The 21,510-nt window shown below is 46.9% G+C and overlaps 1 protein-coding gene across 3 annotated transcripts in view; it reads left to right on the forward strand.

Moving 5' to 3' along the window:
* The window catches only part of NBAS (NBAS subunit of NRZ tethering complex), a 2,361,081-nt gene extending 2,340,114 nt beyond the window's left edge, over positions 1-20,967 (forward strand). For all 3 annotated transcript variants that reach the window (XM_078647778.1, XM_078647779.1, XM_078647780.1), the window contains one exon: positions 20,361-20,967. In XM_078647778.1, coding sequence (XP_078503904.1) covers positions 20,361-20,636 — 276 coding nt within the window. In that variant the 3' untranslated portion in view covers positions 20,637-20,967. The remainder of the gene's footprint in view (positions 1-20,360) is intronic.
* Positions 20,968-21,510: the final 543 nt, after the last annotated feature.

Here is a 21,510-nt window from a genome sequence, read left to right on the forward strand (position 1 = left end):
CAGCAAAATGCTTAGACCCCACGGGGCTAAATTGTTGAATACTCCTCGAAAATGCTACCATCTATTCAGAAGAGGCCCTACATTTTAGTGCAGCTTTATGGAAATTAAGAACAAACAGGACGGAATCTCCATGCAACAACTGTAGATAAATGAGACCTGGGTGAGACTGCCCGAATTTCAACCTCTTTAAAATCGGAACAATATGTTTCCGGAGGATCACATGGAACAAAGACTAGAAAATGAAGCTAGTCCTGTGGAGACACACCGTCGGAGCCACAGGATGCTGAGATCTGTCCTCTAGTGCATCCCCTAGGCGAAGCCAACAGGAGGTGAAAAAAAACAGACGAAACCTGGTCAACAAAAAATGATAAAATGTACTAAAAAAACAAGAGATAAGGCTTGGTTGTTAATGTTGTTTTAAAAATTATACATTTCCGAACACTGGGTTTCCGCAGTTCGAGCTCTTCCCTCTCCAATTTATTTGAACTACAGAAGGACTCCCTGCCCCAAACCAGGTCCTTTTTTGAACCCATTTCGGGATTGATGTATAATTCTGCTCTGCCCAATCTATCAAAGCTAGTGTTGATGTAACTAAGCCATGGTATCCGGTGCGAGTGATCAAGAGACATACACTCTTACAATATAAACTGGGTCAGTAACAATTCATAATTCCGCCAGGTTTTCAGCTAGAAGGTTAGTGGTCGAAGAGCCATGGTGTCGCTCAAATATGGGACCCCCAATTCTTCGTGCACAACCATATTCGAGGTTCCGTTTGGCACATTTTCTAATAGTCAGGAAGGACCTAAAGACCATATTCTTTTGCCAAAGCATTCTAGTGAGGTTACAGATATTTGCCTAGCAATCCCAAACAGCTCTCTCTCCACTAGGCTACAAGGCACACTGGACACGGCAGATCGAAGGTGACCAGACAGAAGCAACAAAATGTCTTCCTTTATGCTGATACGGGACACAAGCTATTCGTTTCCACTGAATGATAAATCTTCATGGCTTCAACATAGAATCTTCATTTGATCATATACCTGGCACATTAATCATATTCATACGTTGGTCAGAGGAAGGCTCTCTGGACAGCCTGTGTTGGAAAGAAATTGAAAACCAGCAGAAACAGCCCACTTTAGGCAGTTGGGGAGTTTTCTTGATGCAATCCCTGAGGGATTTAGGAATTCAATCGTCATGGGATTCAATCACAGATAGATTCAGCTTTGATAAAACAACAAATAATGCTGCCAAGTGTAAATCCTTCCTGGAAGATAAATCAACAATCTCGAAGCGACGACACGGGTGGACAGTGATAAATTCATACTCCGGGATAAAGCCGCAGCCTTATTTAGAAAGTCACTTTAACGTGAGACTAAAACAGAGACATATAGAACATCGGCTGGGCTTACAGCTTTCGAAGGACATGTTGCCATCCTGGAAAGGTAGTTATACGGACCTTCATTGTCGCCTATGCGGTTACCGAAATGAAACATTACCTCACCTGCTATGCGTTTGTCCAGCTCTCTTGGATCTAAGGAGACGACTTAAAAAAAATATTTTTAATAAAATGAACATTCGTACATGCAGGCAAGCTGTAATTCGATGGTTGGAGGGAACGTCTCCCATGTTGGCTTGTAGGGGGATTAAATTCATGATAAAAGTACAATCCCTCCTACGACAAGCGGAGCTTGGGGAGACAATAGAAGTTGAAAATGGTAAACCCAACGCTTGACAGACAAAGTTCAGCATGGCCATAACAACCCATCAAAGTGCAGAGAAATGGACTGATTTGAGCTGACCAGTAAAAAAAGAATATAATAGAAAATAATAAAAAAATAATAAATAAACAAATACTTTTATGGACTATTCAAATCCAATATTGTATAAAACAAGCACATTTTTAATGAATGATTTTTTAATGTATTTTTGTAATAATTTTTAATAATTGGAAACAATAAACCTTTTGACTTTGACTTTGACATATTCAGATTGTGATTTTAAACCTTTCAGTTTCTCATGGTTTCAAGAATCTGCTCAGAAGTAGTCAAAATCAACATTGTGTAATGTCACCGAAAAACCTAAGTAAGTAGAATAACCTTTCAAAACAAGAGTGAAATGTGGGACTAAGCAGTGTTATGACATTACCAAGACAAATGACATCCTAATTGTATGAGAAATGAACTTTAAATATCTATACCAATTTTAAAACATTTTGTAAGAAATTAGGTTACTGGTTGAGAGGGGTGAAACCCTACCTAAGCAGCAACCTCAATTCTTGTCAGGGTGAGACCCAAGCAAACCCCAAATTAATTTGTGCTCAACCCTCTCGTGGCTTGGCACAGAGCAGTCATGCTTAACTTAGAGGTAATGTATGAAGTATTTTTGCAGCACTTCAAACAGTAATAAAGTGAAAACACACCTCAAGAAAAATCCCACACAAATGTAGAAAATATGGAGTAAATTTTAATAAATAAATCACGGCGATAATGATAAATATATGATCAGAAGAACCGGAAATGTGCTAGGTGAAAATTGCGCCAAAAAACACAGTGACAACTTGGTTACCTCATCACGCCAGACTGGAACAAAGTCACTAATTCAGGCCAACCGCTATAGAGCGCGAGCCAGTTAGGTTCGCTGAACACCGTACCTTAATCCTGGTTGTGAAGAGATGCTGAGTGCCATGTTGAGAATACATCATGCAATAGAGGCTATGCTAGATCTGGGCGAGGAGATGGGTCAAGTAGCTGCAGTTCTAATGGGCTGCGTTGGGCGAGGTGAGGTCCTTTCGTAGAGATGTGTGTGCTCCGATCGGCTGTGATGTGAAGTCCTTGCGTGGGGACATTTGCGCAGCAGGAGGTGCGTCAGTTCCGCTGCCGGTGTGTTGAGCAGCAAAGGCGATGCGCCGGTTCTGCATGAAATGTGCCCCAGAGGAGATACTTCGGTTTGACTGGATCCACAGATGGACTGGATGAGCACCATGGGTCCAGGACTGGGCTGGCACCACTCTGGAGGGTAGGATTCACAGATGGCAGCCTCCAGTTGTTGGGTTCAAGGTTGTTGGATGCTTGTTATGTACTGAGGCTTCTGATCAGGAGGCCAGCCAACTAGCTCTTGGAGTCAGTCTGGGAACCTGGGTTCAGAGTTGCATTTCCAATCCTTCTCACCCAGGCAAGAGAGCGGCAGGTCACCACTCCAGAGCAGCAGTCCATCAGAGTGGTGGTCCTTTCAGCAGCACAGCAGTCCTTGTTTCTGTGCAAAATGCTGCTGCTAGGCTGCTTTCTCGCTTACTGAAATATGCCTCCGTTTCCAATCTGCTTCTGGAATTGCATTGGTTGAGGATCATCAAGCACATTGAGTTTAAAGCACTGTGCTTTATGTTTGAAGCCAAACAGGGCTTTTTTTTTTTTTGCAGAGTTTTATATTGCGCGAACTAGACCCGAACCGAATCAGGTATCAGAGCGCTTTACATAGCACCAGTTACGTTACATGAGGGCTTAGGACCTCGTTACATTCAGAAACTGGTGGCTCCCTACCAGCCGACTTGCACCCTAAAATCTTCAAATCAGACAGTTTCCTCTGTACCGAGATTTCATTTTGCCCGCATGAAAGGCCATTCTTTTGCATATCTTGGCCCTAAACTGCGGAACTCTCTTTTCTCAGCTTTAAAGAATTGTAATTCACTCCTGAGTTTCGTAAGGGTCTGAAAACCTTGTTTTTTTCACTAAGACCTGGATTGCAATTTCCTTTTTCTACCAGAACGTGTTGAAGGAAGCCAATTCCTGTTTATGTTGCAAAAGAACTAGTAGCATGTGGCTTTGTAAAATCACAGCCCATTGATTCCCTGGCAGTCCGCTGGCTTGGTTCGCACCAAGGATATGAGAAAAACAGGCGCAGCCTGCTGATTGGATGCATTAGTTAGCCATTTGTTAGGTCTCGCTGACAGCTTTATGGATGTTTCCAGTTACAGGATGGCACTGAAATGCTGTGCTGGTGCTAAAAAATGTGCATCGCTTCTATGCTTGAGAGAAGCCGGTCTCTCTTTAGCAAGCGGTTCTAACAGCATGGCCCAGTGCTGATATGGCGATCTTCCACTTTAGGAATAGGCTTCCAATGCAAGATACCATCTTGATTATGTTTATTTTAAGGAGTACGGTTAAAATAAATAGGCAGTTGGGCTGTGATTTATTTGACAGGTTTAATTTACTGACCCAGCAAACATTAAACTGTGCATTGCATAAGTAATTTTGAACGTCAGGAGTAGTGCTCATTACAATGCTTTGCAGTATTAACTGGAGGGCAATACGTTCCAGTACTCCACTAGAGAGTGACCTTCTTCATCTACCTTCTCCCCACTTCTTGAAGGTACCTTGACCTGCCTGAGGCAACATGGCACCACTTAACAACATACATGAGTAAGTAAATAACGAATAGTAGTACAAATTTAACTTTCAAAGGGGTTTTGCAGTGTATACTTTGGTATTTGGATTCTACGTGTGATGCATCCAAGTCATTTCAGGAAGAGTTTATTTTGGTGGGCAAGTCATCCTTTTATAGCAAAAAGTAACAAGCACTGGCACAGCCAATAGGTTTCGCCTATGCAAATTCTATTGCATTTGTAAATGTTTGTTGCATATGCTGTGTAACATGGCGTAAAGTAATACAAAAAATGCTAGGATAATGCTGACCAGCGTCATACGTTTTTAAATTTTTTATAAATCTTTTTATTAACAATCATTTACATTTACATACAGTACGAAGGATATGGCATATATGCTGACAGAGAGAACAAACAGCGATCATCAATAAAACATTACTGTTCAATGGAAGCTATGGGGGTAGAGGCAACATCTCAGTCAATTGCACGGGGCGGGCTACAAATATTCCCCCTATAAGCATTCCAAGGGTCCCCAATTTTGGACCATTTTCGGGGGCAGCCGCGGACTATATAGACTGTCTTCTCTCTGAAAATGCACCAATCGTACATTCCAGTGACCGTACATTCCAGGTCTTCTCCTCCAGATCTTCATCTACTATCCGGTCATCTGCGTACGGAGTTCCCCAGGGGTCCACTTTGAGCCCTGTGCTCTTTAACATCTATGTGAGACCTCTGGCATCTATTGTGGAGGATGCGGATTTATCCCTTTAATCGTACGCAGATGACACGCAAATTATTTTCTCTCTGTCCTCCACTAAGGAAGATTCTTTATCCTCCCTTCAGTTTGGTCTATGGCGGGTGTCGGAGTAGATGTGTACCAATCTGTTGAAACTAAACGGAGACAAGACCGAGGTTGTTATTTTAGGTAAACACAAGCATCTCTGGGGTCCCCAACATTGGCCACAGGAAATGGGTAGTCTTCCTCAACCTGTTACCCAAGTTCGCTACCTTAGGTTTATTATTGATAATAACCTCTCAATGCGGCAACAGGCGGTTAGCGTTGCCGCCACCTGTTTTACCATACTAAGATAGTTGCGAAAGATCATCTGGATGCTTCCAGACTCCACTAAAAGTACGGTAGTTCAGGCACTTGTCACCTCTCGCCTGGACTACGGTAACGTTCTGTATTTGGGTGGAAGTCAGGAGGTGCTGAAGAAACTCCAGGTGGTCCAGAATTCCGCAGCCCGCATCCTATGTCACATACCAATTTTTTTTAATTTATTTATTTTTTTAAACTTATAAGGCGCAATCAGCTACCCAAAAAGGGTTTCCCGGCGCCGAGACACAACACAGAAAGATGGTACGGGTTCACGGGGTCCCAAGGAAATTATCCATCTCTCCCTTCCTTCGGGACCTACACTGGCTCCGCATCAACAGTCGCATCAAATTCAAGACCTTGTGCTTTGTCTTTAAAATCAAACAAGGGACCGCTCCATCTTATCTCCAGGAGCTTGTCCATCCATATGTCCCTTCCCGGTCTTTACGCTCAGCCACTCAAGCTAATTTTGTAACACCTAGTTGTAGACTAACCAGAATGGGTGGCCGCTCCTTTTCCTTTCTCGGTCCCAGATTATGGAATTCTCTTCCCAGTTCCATGAAACAGGAATCTTTCTTTTGTGTTTAAAAGTTTCTAAAACAGGAATCTTTCTATCTTAAGTTTCGGCGAGATCTTAAGACCTGGCTTTTCTCTCAGTGACCAGCTTTCCGTTTACTCAGTCTGTAGTAGTGGACATGTCTGCGCGGGGAAACCCTGTCTAGGGTAGCTGTGCGCATTATAACTTTAATTAATAATAATCGAGGTCTTTTTTTCCAGTCTGCAATTGTTGGTGCATTTGCGGCCCCCGACTGCTGTGCTATGTTCCTTTTGGCTATTGTGAGACCCAGGGTGACCCACTGAGTTTGGTGGCCATTTAAATTAGTAGGCTCCCAAATGTTAAGGAGGCATCGGCGCACCTCCGGGCGGAGAGAAATTACTAGAACCTCGCTCATTACCTCATGTATTTTTTGCCAGTAGGATTGTATATGAGTGCAGTCCCAAATGATGTGGATAAATGTGCCCAGCTGGTTGCAACCCCTTCTGCAGTTCCCCCCTCCAGCTACTCCCATATGTAGCAGATGCGGCCCGTCACATAGACTCTGTGAAGGACTTTTAGTTGTATCAGACGGAGGCGTGCTGGGATAATGACTATCCTCGGAGAGGATACCGCCTCCTGCCACTCTTCATCGTCCATTTCAATACCTTCACTCACCCATTTTCCCCGCAGTGCGTGGAGGGGGGTTTACATGTTATTTATCAGTTTTTTATATATGAGGGATATGTTTTTCGCCGGTAGATGCCAGTCAAGTATTCTGTCTTCTAGGGGAGATGCGTCCGGAGGGCAGAATCCCACTGGAAAGAGCGATCGCAGTGCTTGCCGCACCTGTGTATAGCGAAAGCGTTCTGAGTCTGCCAGTTCATATTGGTGCTGAAGTGCAGCAAACGGCTTAACCTCGCCTTTGACCCAGAGGTCTCGGACCCGTGAAATCCCTATAAGGTCCCACCTGTCAAATCCCTTTGATTTCCAAAGGTCATCCAGCATCTGGGAGTCCCACAACAGAGTTGCTAGAGTAAGTTTCTTCCCCCACCCCAGCGATCTATTGGTTGCATGCCAAACGTCAGTTGAGTGCTTAGTAGGGCCCCTAAGGGGATATCTACCTGGTTTTGAATACAATACTCGATTGTAGTTTCCCCCGGGGAGGAGCCATCTGTCCATATTATAGCCGGGGTCATCCGGTTGGCCATAGATACCATGGTTGACCGCTGCAAGGTGTGTTGCCCAATAATACTTTTCAATGTCTGGCAGACTGATCCCACCATCATACCAGTTGAGGGTTAGTTTTTGTAGTGCAAGTCGAGCTTTTCCATCCCACAGGAGGTCTCGCTGTAGCCCCTCAATTTCTTTAAAATATGAGTTAGAGACAGGGTTAAGGGAGTTTGTATAAAAACCGGGGTAGCGACATCATTTTAAAAAGAGCTGCTTTGCCCTACAGCGAGAGAGGGAGCGTCTTCCAGTTCATTATGTCTTGTTTGAGTCTCTGCAACGGAGGGACGAGATTGCGGGTATAGCGGAGCGTACGGTCAAGGGAAATGTAAATTCCCCAGGTATTTAAAACCTTCCACCGCGATTTGCAGTGGGCACGCTCGCAATGTTTGAGGCGGGTCTCCCCTTAGGACATAGAGACGGGATTTTTGCCAGTTTATGCTGAATCCAGAGTACCTGCCAAAAATTGCTAGGATGTCAAGAACTGCAATCAGGGATCTCTTAGAGGAGGTCAGGTACAACAGAATATCATCTGCGTAGAGGGAGATATGGTCTTCCCAGTCCGGGGACCACCGCAATCCGCGGATGACAGGATCCTTCTGGATCCAGGCCGCTAGTGGCTCAAGGGCCAAGTTAAAAAATAAGGGAGAGACGGGGCATCCCTGGCGGGTACCCCGACTGAGTTGAAAGGTGTCAGATTTTTTGTTGTTAACTACAACTTGTGCCATGTGTTCCTGATATAGGAGGCATACCCATTGAATAAAACCTGTCCCAAACCAAAACTTGGCAAGCGTCGCGAAGAGATAAGGACATTCTAGAGTATCGAACGCCAAGGTGGCATCCAAGGAGACAATTACTAACTGTTATTGAATAGTAATCGGTCTACCCAGGACACTGTGGACTCTGTGTAGATTCAGTGCCGTATTTCTGTGCGGCATAAAGTCAGATTGGTCCGGGTGAATTAGGTCCCCTATGATTTTCACTAATTAGCCAACAGTTTGGCTAGAATTTTGGGTTCCGCATTGAGGAGTGAAATTGGGCGATATGAGCCACACTCAGTTTTAAGTTTACCTTCTCTGTGGATGGTAATTATGGAAGCTATTCTCTGGTCTTTTGGCAACAGTCCCCGCTCCCGGCTCTCATCGTACATAGCTTTTAGATAAGGAGCCAATTTGTCAGGTCTCAGTTTATACAGTTCAATCGGGATACTGTTAGGGCCCAACGCCTTGCCTGAGTGCAATGAGCATATTGCTAGTGATATTTCGTCTGTTGTCAGGGCACTGTCAAGGTATTGACGGTCTGCAGCCGAGAGTGTGGGGAGAGAGATGTCTCTTAGGAGTTCAGCAGAATCATATTCATTGTATAGGGCTATGGAAGTGTAAACAGTGCAGAAGTAGTCAGCAAATTGGTTAATTATGTCCTGTGGGACCGTAATATGGGACATTTTGGCGTCATGAAGCTCGGGGACCAGTCTGTTAGCCCATTCTTTTTTGTCAAGCCATACTATTCGCTTCCCTGCCTTGTCACCCAGGTCATAGATTCTACCCACCTTATCCCTCCCCAGGGTTTTTGCCTTTTCAGTCAACAGCTATCTTGCTTAAGACGAGGTGTGTGGATCGCCTTGGGTGTGGTGTCTATTGCCAGGTCTTGCTCTAGTTGCTAAATCTCCGCTTCAGCATCTGAAATGTCTTTGCGTTTGTCTTTTTTCTCCCCCGAGATAAAGGATAGGGCTTGACCTCGGATCACTGTCTTAAAGGCCTCACAAAATTTGAGGCGAATCCACTGTTCCCTCATTCTATCTGAAATATTCGTCTATGGATTTGATAAGGTCTTTACGAATTTTTGGGTCTCCGAAATACCATGGATTAATGGGGGCAATCATCCCTGCATGTGTGCGGCTAAGGACTAAGTGTAGCCAAAGCGGGGATTGATCCGAGATTCCCCTAGCTAAGTGTCTTACTTCATGTATATGGGCAATTTGCGATCAAGGGACTATAATGTAGTCAATTCGGGAGAGACCAGCATGAGCGCCAGGGTGGAACTTGTTTTGTATTTTATCTGAGTTATATGAGGGAATGATTTCTTGAGCATTTTCCCCACTCCGCGCGAACTAGAAGTGAAGCCAGCGTGGGCTATCATAGTGTATCCGAACTTGTGCATTGTTTTGCATGAGTTCCCAACCAAGTGTGTTTCTTGAAGCATTACCACATCGGGAGCAAGTCGTTTAATGTGCTGGAATACCACACTACGCTTTATCTTGTCACCAAGCCCATTAACATTCCTACTTATTATCTTAGCATTTTTGTCTGACTGCGCACACATTAAAGCCTATAAAAAGTTTTGTTTCTGTTGCAACCAAGTCAGCCTGTTCTGTCAATGAAAAAAAACAATTCTAAAACAAACCATAACCCACAACCCTATGTGACCCCCCCCCAACCCAACCACCCCACCACCCTGCCTCCCTGCACTTTGGACGCAGAACTGCCTATTTAAACTTGCAGAGTGCCTGTCACCCAACTGTTGAACTAAAAGAAGAAGAAGCTGGGGTGCGACACCCACCCCCATTGCCCTCCCCCTCCCAAGTACGGTTACATAGAACCCAAGTGAGTCACAGCCTACTACTATGGCAATCGATCAGCCGAACAGGGCCCCAAATCCAGAAGGGATCCTTCTAGTCCCAATGTGCATCGCACCGACAGTGACTCAGTCCTGGCGAAGGTGTGGAAGCCGGATTCCGAAGCCAATGTCAGTCTCTTTGCCGGACTCCTGAGTGGTCTCCATGGTCGTATTGCCCAGGATCGCTGTGTACCTGGCCATCAAGCTACTCCGAGGCCAGCTCTGGCTGTTCAAAGAACCCCCTGCCTCTACTCTCAATTTCGTCCGGAAGAGCATTGCGTATTTGAATCCTCGGTCTCTGAGGCGCTTCTTTACCGTCATGAATGACCTTCTCTGCCTTTGCACCATCCGCGTAAAGTCCGGAAAAAAGGTTACATCGGCATTTTCATAGCGGAGGGGGGCGGTCATTCTGGCATTTTGTAGGATTACATCTCTGTCTCTAAAGTTTAACACCCTTGCGAGTATGGGGCGCGTAGGGGCCCCCGTCTCGGCTGCCCTCCGGGAACCCTGTGTGCTCTTTCCACAACAAAGAATTAGCTGAGTCCTTTTGGCTGCAGGTGTTTCAGAATGAGGTCTTCCACGAAGAGGTCCGGAGACTGTCCCTCCGCTTTCTCAGGGACTCCCAGAATGCAGATGTTGTTCCTCCTGAGGAGTCCTTCGTAATCATCCAGCTTATGCTCTGTGAATTTGCGAAACGCTTGTAAGTCACGTACATTTCCTTGAAGATGTGTTACGTCGTCCACGAGGCTCACCCTGGTGATTTCGACCTGTTTGATCTTCTCAGTGGCCTTAGTAAGGTCGGCCCGGATGAGATCTACTTCAATTGAAAGGGTGTCCATTTTATGTTACAAGGAGGTTCTGATTCCTGCGATAGCCTCCCTGACATCCTTGAGCGTAGCTGGCTCTCTCCTTCAGAGTCACCCATCGTCCGATTCCTCGAGTGTGAGTTCTGGGGTGAGTCTTTGGGGACTGTGTAGCGGTCAAGTTTGTTCGACTGGATCGTTTTGTGGCCCTTGGAACCGGTTATCCTTGACTTCTTTGAGGTCGCCATGTAGTAAGCCACGGGCCACAATAAGCCTGGCCCCTCCCTCCTGGAAGTGCGTCGTGAGCCAAATGGAATGCTAACAGATACGGATCCTCCCTTCAGGTGGTCCAGGTATGTACGTTGGCGTGGTCTCACAGTGCCAGATACTACTGTTTATAAGGCAAACTTGCGGAGCTCCAATGGTATGGAGCTGCGGAGTCCCGGGGGGGGGGGGAGTACAGCTACATGAGAAAGGCTCTGCAGGCTCAGCACAGGTTCAGCCCCCCCTAGGTCTGTAGCCTGAAAGATGAGCGTTGTCTATCTGTGCAGCCCCACCACGCGGAGATGAGGGGGAAGAGGGGAAAGGGGGCCACAGTTGCTCATCCTCTTCACTCTGGGAGGTGAGGGAAGAGGCCGGTGAGGTCCTGAATCAGAGGCCCACTCCCCCGTCACCGACGTTGGCTCCAGGGAATGTCTTTGCCCCTAGTCGCTATGGCAGATTGGCAAAAAGCTGCTGCATCGATCCCCAGGCACCTTGAGTTCTGTCCGCTTCACGGCTTGGCCCCCGTAGGTGGCTCCACCGGAGATCAATGCACCCTCGGGTAGACGGGAAGGATCCGCTGGGAGATGCCAGCGCTGCAGGAGTCTTCACCGGTGGGGCCTAACGAGGCCCCGGACTGGCGCCGAAAAACGGCCGCCCCCCCTCACCTCAATTTTGGCTTCGTTCTGCCTCACTTTGTCGGGAGTTGTACCTTCAGATCCCGACCACCGTTTGACATGGGAGTGCCTGGAATTTAGTCAGTTCCCTTTCTGATTCAAGGAATTGGGCTTGGGTCCCGGATAAGTTTGGCGGATAGTCATGGGGGAGACAATTAGGACGAAGCTCACAGATTAAGCGGCCATCACGCTACGCCGCTTGACCACGCCCCTCGTCCGCGTCATACGGTTTAAATGTTTTTTTTGTTTTTACAATCGATTTTGCAAACACTGTAGAGAAGAAACCTAGAAAGTGATGTTCTATACTTTTCTTTTAAAAAAAAGGGGGAGCAGCAGAATGCAACAGTATTAAAGCATGTTTTGGAGCTGAATGCTTCTTTGAGAGATATAATGCTAATCACTTTCTTGTCTCCCATTTAAGGAAAGCAGCAGCCATGTTTATCTGATCACACACTTTTTGAAACAACACAAATCAATATTTACAAAGGCACATGCCATCTGAAGCAAAAACGTACCTCCACAGGTTCATAAACTGCAAATGTGAACCAACACTTACAGCTGCACCCGGTATTAGATAGCCTCCGCTGCTCAGCGCCTCTCCACAACCAGTCAAGCAACCCGTCCAGCACAAGAAAGAAAATGTGTATTAAGCAATGAAAAAAATAACTACAAACTACTATCAATATTTCCCATCACATGCCAGAGATCCCATGAAAACATCCGGTCAGTCTAGGCAAACCTCAGAAATGAAGCAAATGTCTTCGACTGAAGCAGTGACCACTTCCATGAGGTATACATAACGGATTTATATAAAGATAAATTATCAAGACTACACCCATCTGTTACAACACCTAAAAACTGACCTCCAGCAGAGAGCAAAAACAGCACCCGCCAACTGGTAGCCAAGTCTAAAAAAAAAAAAGTCAAACATCAGTACCAAAAGCAGGGGCTGGTAGAAGACACATGGTCAATAAATGGACCATGTGATTGGTTGCAGAGTCTTGGGAAGTTAGTTGTTGTGGGTGAACTACTAATGTCTCTCAAAATCCAGTGGAACAGTGGAAGTGTGTGAGCCAGCCCAGCCATGGTGACAATGGGAGGTGGGGTAACTAGGATTAGATAACCAGTGGGCTGCTCCCCTGCGCAGAATCCCAAGCAGCTTCTACGTGTGTGCACATACATAATGCAGCTTTATTACCATCAGATGGCAACTCTTGCAAAAATATTGATGTCTACAAACTCCATCACTTTCACTCAGCTTATTGTGTGCCAATTTGTGTATATTCTAGGGCAGCTCCATAGCATGTGTATCAACTCAGCCCCTTGTTCTGCACATCTTGTAGTGAAAGTACCTGTTGATCATCGCAGGCGTGATGTATGCTCTAGGAACAATGAATAATTGTATTTGTCGAAATCTCATATTTCTGGGTATGCGCACTGTACTTTTAAGTATCCTCTCCCACTCTTTATCTGCCAATTGTCGCCCTAAGTCCAGTTCCCATTACGGCGGAGTGGATCTAAACTTAGCAATGCATGAGTTCGGACGGACGTCGCGAACTAGCGTATAAGGTGTCTACCATGGCGTGTAAATACTGCATTGTGAGGTGTGGACTCGGTTCTGTGGTTATGTCTCTTCATCTGGCCGTCAGTGTCGCTACTAGTGAGCGGTGTGTGAGGAATTGCCCCTGTGAGAGTCCCTCGTCTTCTACTAATGACTCATACGATATGAGTGCCCCATCTCGGTACAGATCTCCTAGTGTCTACAAGTCGGCTTCCTGCCATTCTGTGAGCGAAAGGGATGTGAGTACCATTAGCCCGCTAGGAGATCCTTCTAGTGGTATTGCTGGCGCGTAGGGGACAATATGTCTAGTAATATATAGACACCTGCATTTGTATTCCACGGCTAGTAGAAGCGGCGTTAACGGCACGGCTCTAGTGGCGGGTGGAAGAGCCTATTTGCTCTAGCGAGTACGGCGGCAGAGTGGTCGCTGTGTCTTCGGGGCCCCTATCCACGAGCCAGCAGGCTATCCACTGTAATTTGGCAGCCAAATAGTAGTGTTCAAAATAAGGCGCGGCAAGCCTTCCCTGGTCAGTGGGCAAATATAGTTTCGCTAGTGCCATTCTATGTCGGGCGTTGCCCCAGAGAAAGTCCCTGAGTAATTTAGTGAGCGTAGCAAAGAAGGTTGCCGGAACATATAGAGGCAGATAAGCAAAATAGTACAGGAGTCGGGGAAGGATCACCATCTTGTCCAACGCTACCCTGCCAGTGACCGTCAGGGGAATTGTGTTTCAGAATCGCATCTGTGACCTGATTGCTATCAAGGCCCTCCCCAGGTTTCCTTCAAACAAGTCATTCGGCTGGCGATATATCTGGATCCCCAGGTAGCGGAAGGTGCACTCTCTCCATTGTACCCCTGTGCCATTCAGAGTGTATCTTGGGTCGTGGCCTCCCTCACTGAACGCATAGATGCAGGATTTGCCAGCGTTAACTCGTAGTCCCGAGATGGGAGCGAAGTCTTGCAATAGGTGTGCTAGTTGATCAGGTATGTTTTCTATGTCCTTCACATAGACCAGTAGGTCATTTGCATAAAGCGACACTTGGTGTATCGCATCCCCCAGAGGTATCCCCCCCCCCAGTGTTGCATGTATCACTGCCTCTAGGCGCTGGGGGATAGGGGGCACCCCTGCCTAGTACCTCTGCGCACCGGTATGGCATCGGATATGTGCGGCCCCAGTCGCACACGGACCGTGGGATTTTTGTATAGCAAGTCGACCATCTTAAGGAACCCCAGGCCCAGATCATACTGCAACAACACTGCTGACAGATAGTCCAATTCTAAGCAACTGTCTCCACTGCGAACTGTGATAATATGTCTCATAACCAGCGCTCAATATATTGTTCCGGATTCCTTTCCTCTTCTCTCTCCGGGAGACCTACCACGCGAATGTTGTTGCATCCTCTACTTTATCTTCCAGTGCATGCATGCAATCCATCATGTCTTGCAGGACAGCAGCATGGCTTTGTGTGACAGTTTGAAGTTCCTTAAGTGTCTGGCTGTGGAGGGTGACTTTCTCAGCCAGTTTACGGTGGTCTGCGTGTAGCAGGGTGAAGTCCGAGGTGATCTTATCGATCCGTGTTTCCAGGGAGGTTCTGGTCTGTTCTAGCGCGGTGCCGATCCTCTCCACCGCCGCAAGCACCAAATCCATTTTGGCTGCCAGGGCCGCCGTCGGCGGCTCAGTCTCCACTTCCTCCCTCATGCATGGGGGGTCTAAACTACCCGCACGCAGCAGTCCTTGCTGCATCTTGGCACGCATACGGCCCATCACAAGTTGCTGCGCAGTTGGCATTTGCGGTCAGCCGATAGTGTTCATGGTCTCGTCGTATGTTCGGCCACTATGTGTGATCCAGGGCCCGTCTGGCGTGTTCGCAGTTTTGAGCTTCTCGCTTGGATCTGCGCTGTGAAGGCAGCTCCATGCTGCGTGGTGTCCCGCCCTTAGGAGCGAAGCTTGCGGCGCAGCGGCCCTGTGTCTGCGGATCTCCTGTGGCGTGGACTATCTGGGCGCTGGGCAGAGTAGTAGGTTGCGGTGTCTCTCAGTGGCCGGTCGCCATCCCCCTGCTGATGTCTCTCCTCCGCGGCAGGTTGCTTGTGTCCTTGCCTCCACGGGCCTCAGCGCCTTCGCTGGGTACAGGCCAGGTGAATTCCACCAGCTCCCACTACCTTTGTCGCTCCCTTCCACGGCGCACAGCAGGTGCTGTTTCAGCACTTCTGCTCTTTGTGGGCTGGCTTTACATAGGCCCTGAGGTTCACTTCTGTGTCAGTCACCTTAAAGGCCTTGGGGTGCTCCCTCTCCCATGCCTTCACTCCCAGGGCAGGCCACCCCCAGCACCGGCCACCCCCATCACCGCACCTCCGCTGCTTATGACCTGCCCCGCTGGTGCGCCGCTCTGATGATGCACACTCAACCGGCTGTTCTCCAGTTAGGAGGACGTCCACCGCTATCAGCCTCGGCGCCCGGGGCTATGCGCACGCCCCGCAGATATGGGCCAACGCACCCAAACTCAGTTACCAGTTTTAGTTCCTGGTAATGCAGGCCCGCGCTCCACCACTTATTGAGGCTCCGGTGGGGGAGGGAGCCCGAGGTTTGTGTTATTTTGTCAGGGCCTATTGCCACGGCCACTATTTCTTATGGCGTAGTCCCGCCGGTGAGCAATCCGTGTCCCTCTTCGCGGGTCGCTGTCCGCTCATCCGGGTTGTTATGGGCGCCTCTGCAGTGTGCCGTCTACCAGGAGTCCCAGGGGCAGGGCACTCCCAGCGCTGCCATCCAGCTTGCCACCTCGGCCTTTCCACGGCAGGCCCGGAACTGCTCCACGAGGATCACGGTCCTCCTCCCGAGAGCCACCCGCCTCTTCCACCGGCAGGACCGTGACGAAGATCTGTTTCAGTGGCAGTCCGACGACCCAGAAGGCCTTCACCACAGCAGTCAACTCCGGTAGGTGCCGCTCCGGATCGACCTCATGCACAACTCCCATTGCTGCGATTGCTTCTGTCACGCAACCCGTGTTCCCGGGGGTCCAACAGGGAGTTGGTCATCCCTCCGCTCCGGCGGACCGCCGACTCAATCAGAGGCCATAGCACTAGTGCAGGCAGCCGCCCCCAGCCGCTCACTGTCTCCACGCGTCCGCTCAGCGTGTAGGCGGCACTCCACAACCCGGCCGCGGTTGTATTTAGGAAAATGGTGTTTGTTGGGACTTTTCAGCGTCTGTGGCCCTTCACCTTTCTGGTCCCGTGTGTTTCCAGCACGGATAGCGAGATTGGAGGATGATTTTGCCGGATAATGAGGGGATGCCGGTCAGAGCGTTAGGGACTCGCGTCCACCATGTTGGCTGGCTAGCTGATATGTACTCATGTCATGCCCAAATAAAAATAAACGGCAGTCTCTCCTCGGCTATCTTACTTTAAACAAGCAGAGAGAGGAGGCGGGTGTGCTCGGTGCCCCTCCAATCAAGAGACCACCAGAGAACTGCAAAGTGCCCCCCCCCCCCTTCCTCTCTCCCTCCCCAGCTCAACGTTGGAGCCAAGCAAGAGGCCTGTGGCGTCAGATACTGCTGTGGCAGCAGATAGTATGCCTACGCCTCCATGCTGGCCAATGCCACCAACCTCTGCTTAATCCGAGGACATGTTAAAATGTAAAGTGTTCTCAAATAGAAAACATCTGACTGATTAAACTTCTTTGGACAAGCGCACATGTAGCGAAAACGTTTACAAATCAGTTGCTCCATGTGCTAATATATGAACATGTTAGTTTTCTAAAAACATAATGCATTTTCTTACCGATTATAACGATCCTGGAGTCCAAAGAGCCAGTGCTTAATTTTAGCCGACGGTTTCCGATGCTCAGCACCTAATTGTCAGCACCGTGGTTTATGACAGTCTGCCACATGGTGGCGCTGTCTGGCTAATTTGGGAATGAGCACAATAACAGCTGTGTTTGATGGTGTTTCGCTGTGTTTGTACTGCCACTGCCAGCTGGCAGGAGCAATGTATGGTGCAAGCTGCAGTGGCCTCCCGATGAGAGTACTTGACTCAGTACCTGTGAAAAGAAGAGGTGGGGAGAAAATCTGCATCTGTTAATAGGTTTGTCACTCTGCATCTGGGTTAGACCAGCCCAGGCTCACTGGAACAGAGGAGGAGGGTCAGACCTCTGGAGCCAACACAGGAGGAACTTGCCTTTGAAGTTTTGTTGCAAAGGGCTCAGGCAGCAGTGTTATATAGGTGCATTGCTGAGGCTCCTGGGAAAGCTCTATCCACAGAGAACTTGAAGTCACTATATTAGTTTGTCCCACAATGCTGTGCAGGAGGGTTTTGACAGAGATGTGGTGATGACATGGAACTCTAGGATTTGCCAGTGATGCCTGGCTTCTAGAAGTTTTCTGGTCAATTTAAAAACACCTGCACTACAGAAAGACAGATGAGAAGACACTGTCACTGGGAACAATGATGGCCAAAGGAGAAGTCACCTGATGCCCCTGCAAAGTATGTACGTTGGGACTTTGACTCCATCCGACCACTAGGAGAATAATGGGATTCTCCCGGGTCAGTGGCACTGTTCCCCTGATGCCCCTGCTGAACTATTGGACCTGCCGGGGGACCCTCTGGATCCTGGGACTTCTGTGGATTGGTCCTTTACTTTGCTGATACACAGGTCGCCTTCAAGAAGCCCGGAGGCTCAGGGACAGGGGAGTGCAGCTCGGAAGATGTTCTGGTGGCTAGCTGTGGAGGAGATGTAAAAGATCCCTTCCCTGCCTCCCATCAAGCAGGAGAGAGTTCCAGGAGCCCAGGCAGATTATAGATTTTGCGCAGGGAACAGTAGGAATCCAGCTCCAAATCAAAAGCGCCCTTAGGAGGACCTATGTAAAGTTTCCTCATAGGTAAGTCTGGTCACCACAAGCAAAATTGCTAGTCGGCCCCTACATAGCCCAAGGTTCAGCCTGGTCCCCTGGGGTGACCAGGCAGAGAATAAAGCGTGTAGTGCTTCACAGCAATAGAGGAAGATTCCCTTGGGGAGGGCCAAGCCCCCAGGGTTCAGCGCAAAACATTCCTTTATCTTTAATGGGGAAGAGACGTGTGTGGAGCCCCTTCCACGAGGACAGTTTTTCCCCCAAGAGCCCTATCGTCTGGGACTGAGGAACCTGCTAACCGGGAGCATTCCCACCCCTTTGTGCTTATTTTGGAGGCACCACACACACTCTTCACCCTGTTCATGCTTCTTGCAGGCATGGGAAGTGCACTGCTCCTGTCTGTGGCCCAGTAGCAAGAGAGAAGCTGCTCCTGGAGGCAGAAGCAGAACAAGTGATATGGTGGCTCCTGCATGCCGCACGTGGTGTTCAGCATGTGTGGGGAATCGGCTGAGACCTTTGGGGCTCCACCTGCAGCTCCAGTGACCCACACGGCTGTGGGTGCTGAGAATGGGACTTGGGCACCCAGAAATTAATACAAAAAGGACCATAGCACGAAGCTGCTTTCCAAGAAACAAACTTGTCTAGTATTTGAGCCGGATGCTAAGCAATTACCCCCAGAATCCTCAGAAGTGCTTCAAAATCTGCATATCCATGATTTTGAGGTGTCCCAGGAAGGGCGAGGAGACCACCAACTTCTTTCAGGGATGTGGTGGTGCTGCTAGGAGCATGGCAGTTCCCACAAATCCATCCTCCCCCACAGTTTTTGGTGATGTCACCATATTTCTGTCAGGTCATCAGATATATGACCCTGGGTTTGACTTATTTTCGAACACTCTTTAGAGAGAGAGCTTTTGCTCTTGGACTATAGGTTGTAAAAAGACAATTACAGACGTATTACTTGTGAAGGACTCACATGCTTCACAACTAATACCCCCATTTCTTACACTGTATGTTGCTGATTTCTAGTGATGCAGGACTGCTTAAGCAGAACAATTTTCTCTTCATGGAGGGTTTTGAGTCACACAGCTACCACTGTTTGTATTTTATTATTTGTAGCCATATGGAGGTCCTTCCTATCTTTGTTTTGTGTACGATATCCTGAACTGCCTGAAATTAAATTTTGGGAGTGAGAATGTAAGGCAAGCCTGGTTTTAGATGAAGTACACAGTGTACCCTAATATACATGTCAACAAATCAAAAGGGGCTAAATGCCTCATTGTAGCGGCTTCGACTCTTTATTCAGCTTCACATAGCAAAGTTGGATTTAACAATTTTCTAGAACCAATGGTCCTAGGTATGCTGGATATCAGAAAGTAGGTTACTTTTTTGTTTTCTATTTGAAAATATTTGAGAGATTTTCTTAGAACAGAGAATTGTGGTGTATACATAAGTAGTACATGGAGCATCCAAGGTATCAATCATTCATCAATACAGGAAATACCATCAAATAAGTATTAAAGTGCACAGATCAAACAATAAAATCATATAGTAAGCACATAATTATATAGGTAAGTATGCTGAAATATTGTTTTGGTCATGTAATTCAAGATCATATGTGGATTCACTCCCTATTGAACAAACGTAGAGAAAAACAAAACAGAGAAAGAAGAGGCAATGGATAGAAAGAAAAAGAAGAAAAATCCCAATTCACTTGAGGCCACCAATGGCGCTATTGTGCTGCATAACTAAACACTTATAAGTTCCCAAATGCGAGACCTGTTGGCTATGACAATGCTTGTTCCAATGCAGACCGGGCTTGCCAGAAGCTACCCTGGTTACATGTAGTGTACTGAAAATCAGGCAGTTAGGAGGAGAAGAGAAAATGCCATCTAAAAAGTAATCAGAACAATGCAAAAGCTAATGTTCTTTTCTGTGGGAGCCGTTTGTTCTGTGTAACAGATCTGGCATCCGAAGTTGAGTTTTGAAATCAATATTTTACAGCGTTTGTTTTATGTTAAAACTCAGCAGTTATCGTGCATGGAGTGTTGCTCTCGGGCCCCAGCGAATTTTTGGCATTCTAAGGGCAACACCTCTGCTGACTTAGCAGCAGGATCTCTTTATTGAATGAATGATTTACCCTGCTCAGCACTATAGGTCCAGTTAATCAAGTGATCTAAGAATGAACAATTCTTTCTTCTCTGTGTGCTAAAAATAGACTCTTAACACTGCTCACAATACTGATAGAATATTGTTTTACTGAAGTTTTGGGGTGAACTGTTTAAATTTAACACAGACCATGACGTATTATGCTTGTGTATGGCATATATGTATTTAGATTTTAGTAATTTTTTTTGGTCCTTTCAGGTTGACTGTTCAAACTGTGACTCCGAACTCCTTGCCTTGATGCTGGATGCCAAGCTAACAGTGAAGTGTGTCTCCACTGCCTTTTATCCTCACCTTATTGATCACCTGTTGGCTAAGCAGAGCGAGGGCCTTTGGGACGTGGAAGAGATAGCTCAGCAGCTGCATGCCACAGGCTGTGTTGCGGAGGCAGGTTCTCTCATGATGTCCTACAGAGGGACGCATCCAGCACTGAGAACCTTCAGCGCTGCCCTCTCAACAATTAAACAATGGCTCTGAGAAGCCGGACTCAGATTTCAGATTTAGAATTTAAAACAGGAGCCTAAATTATGCATTATGTTTACTATTGACTAATGTTCATGTGCTAGTTTAATATTTTACTAAGGTCCCTCCATATGTGTAACAAAAATGTTGCAGATGTGCCATTTTCGGTTTTGAGTTCCGAATCATAATGGCAAAGTGTTGTGATAAAGTACCATGGATATTACAGAAAGGTGTATCAGTTCTGCTGATTGTCTCCCAAGCCTTGCAGTACATATGTACTAATCAGTCCTATATGTGCAAGTGTAATAATATGAATGTACCAAATAAAACCTATTGAAAACATTTATATGGTGTTTCTGAACTTTATTTTCGATTCTTGTTTTTTTCTAAAAGGTTTTCAATGTTCTCACGTCCTTCTTAAAACATCATAGAAGTGATTCAGTTGTTCCAGGCTTGTTGAAACCCACACTTTGTATGCAATAAAATAATATTCATTAATGAATATGCTACCGTTAAGCTGTAAATGATAGCCACAGACTACGTCAGATAGAGAATGTGAAATCCTTTAAGAATAATTAATTTGAATAAAAAGAGTGTGAAATCCTTTTACGAAGTCCAAGTGAAACCGAAACCCAATCCACTACAGGGAGTGGTGCAGATCTTATCTGCGTTTTCTCACTGACTGTGCCCCTTACAGTTCCATTGCCTACGTTATAGTGAGGTGTTGGTTACAGATCAAAATATCATCACATGGTTACAGAACACTTAGGTCACAGCAGGTTACCGTAAACTACAATACAGAATGGCACATCACCTCCCTCACTTTACATAATAAAACAAATAAAATAAGATGAAACAAAAACAAAACTATAAACAAGAATGTGAAAGA

This window comes from Lissotriton helveticus, chromosome 6, assembly GCF_964261635.1.
Source record: "Lissotriton helveticus chromosome 6, aLisHel1.1, whole genome shotgun sequence".
NCBI lineage: Eukaryota > Metazoa > Chordata > Amphibia > Caudata > Salamandridae > Lissotriton > Lissotriton helveticus.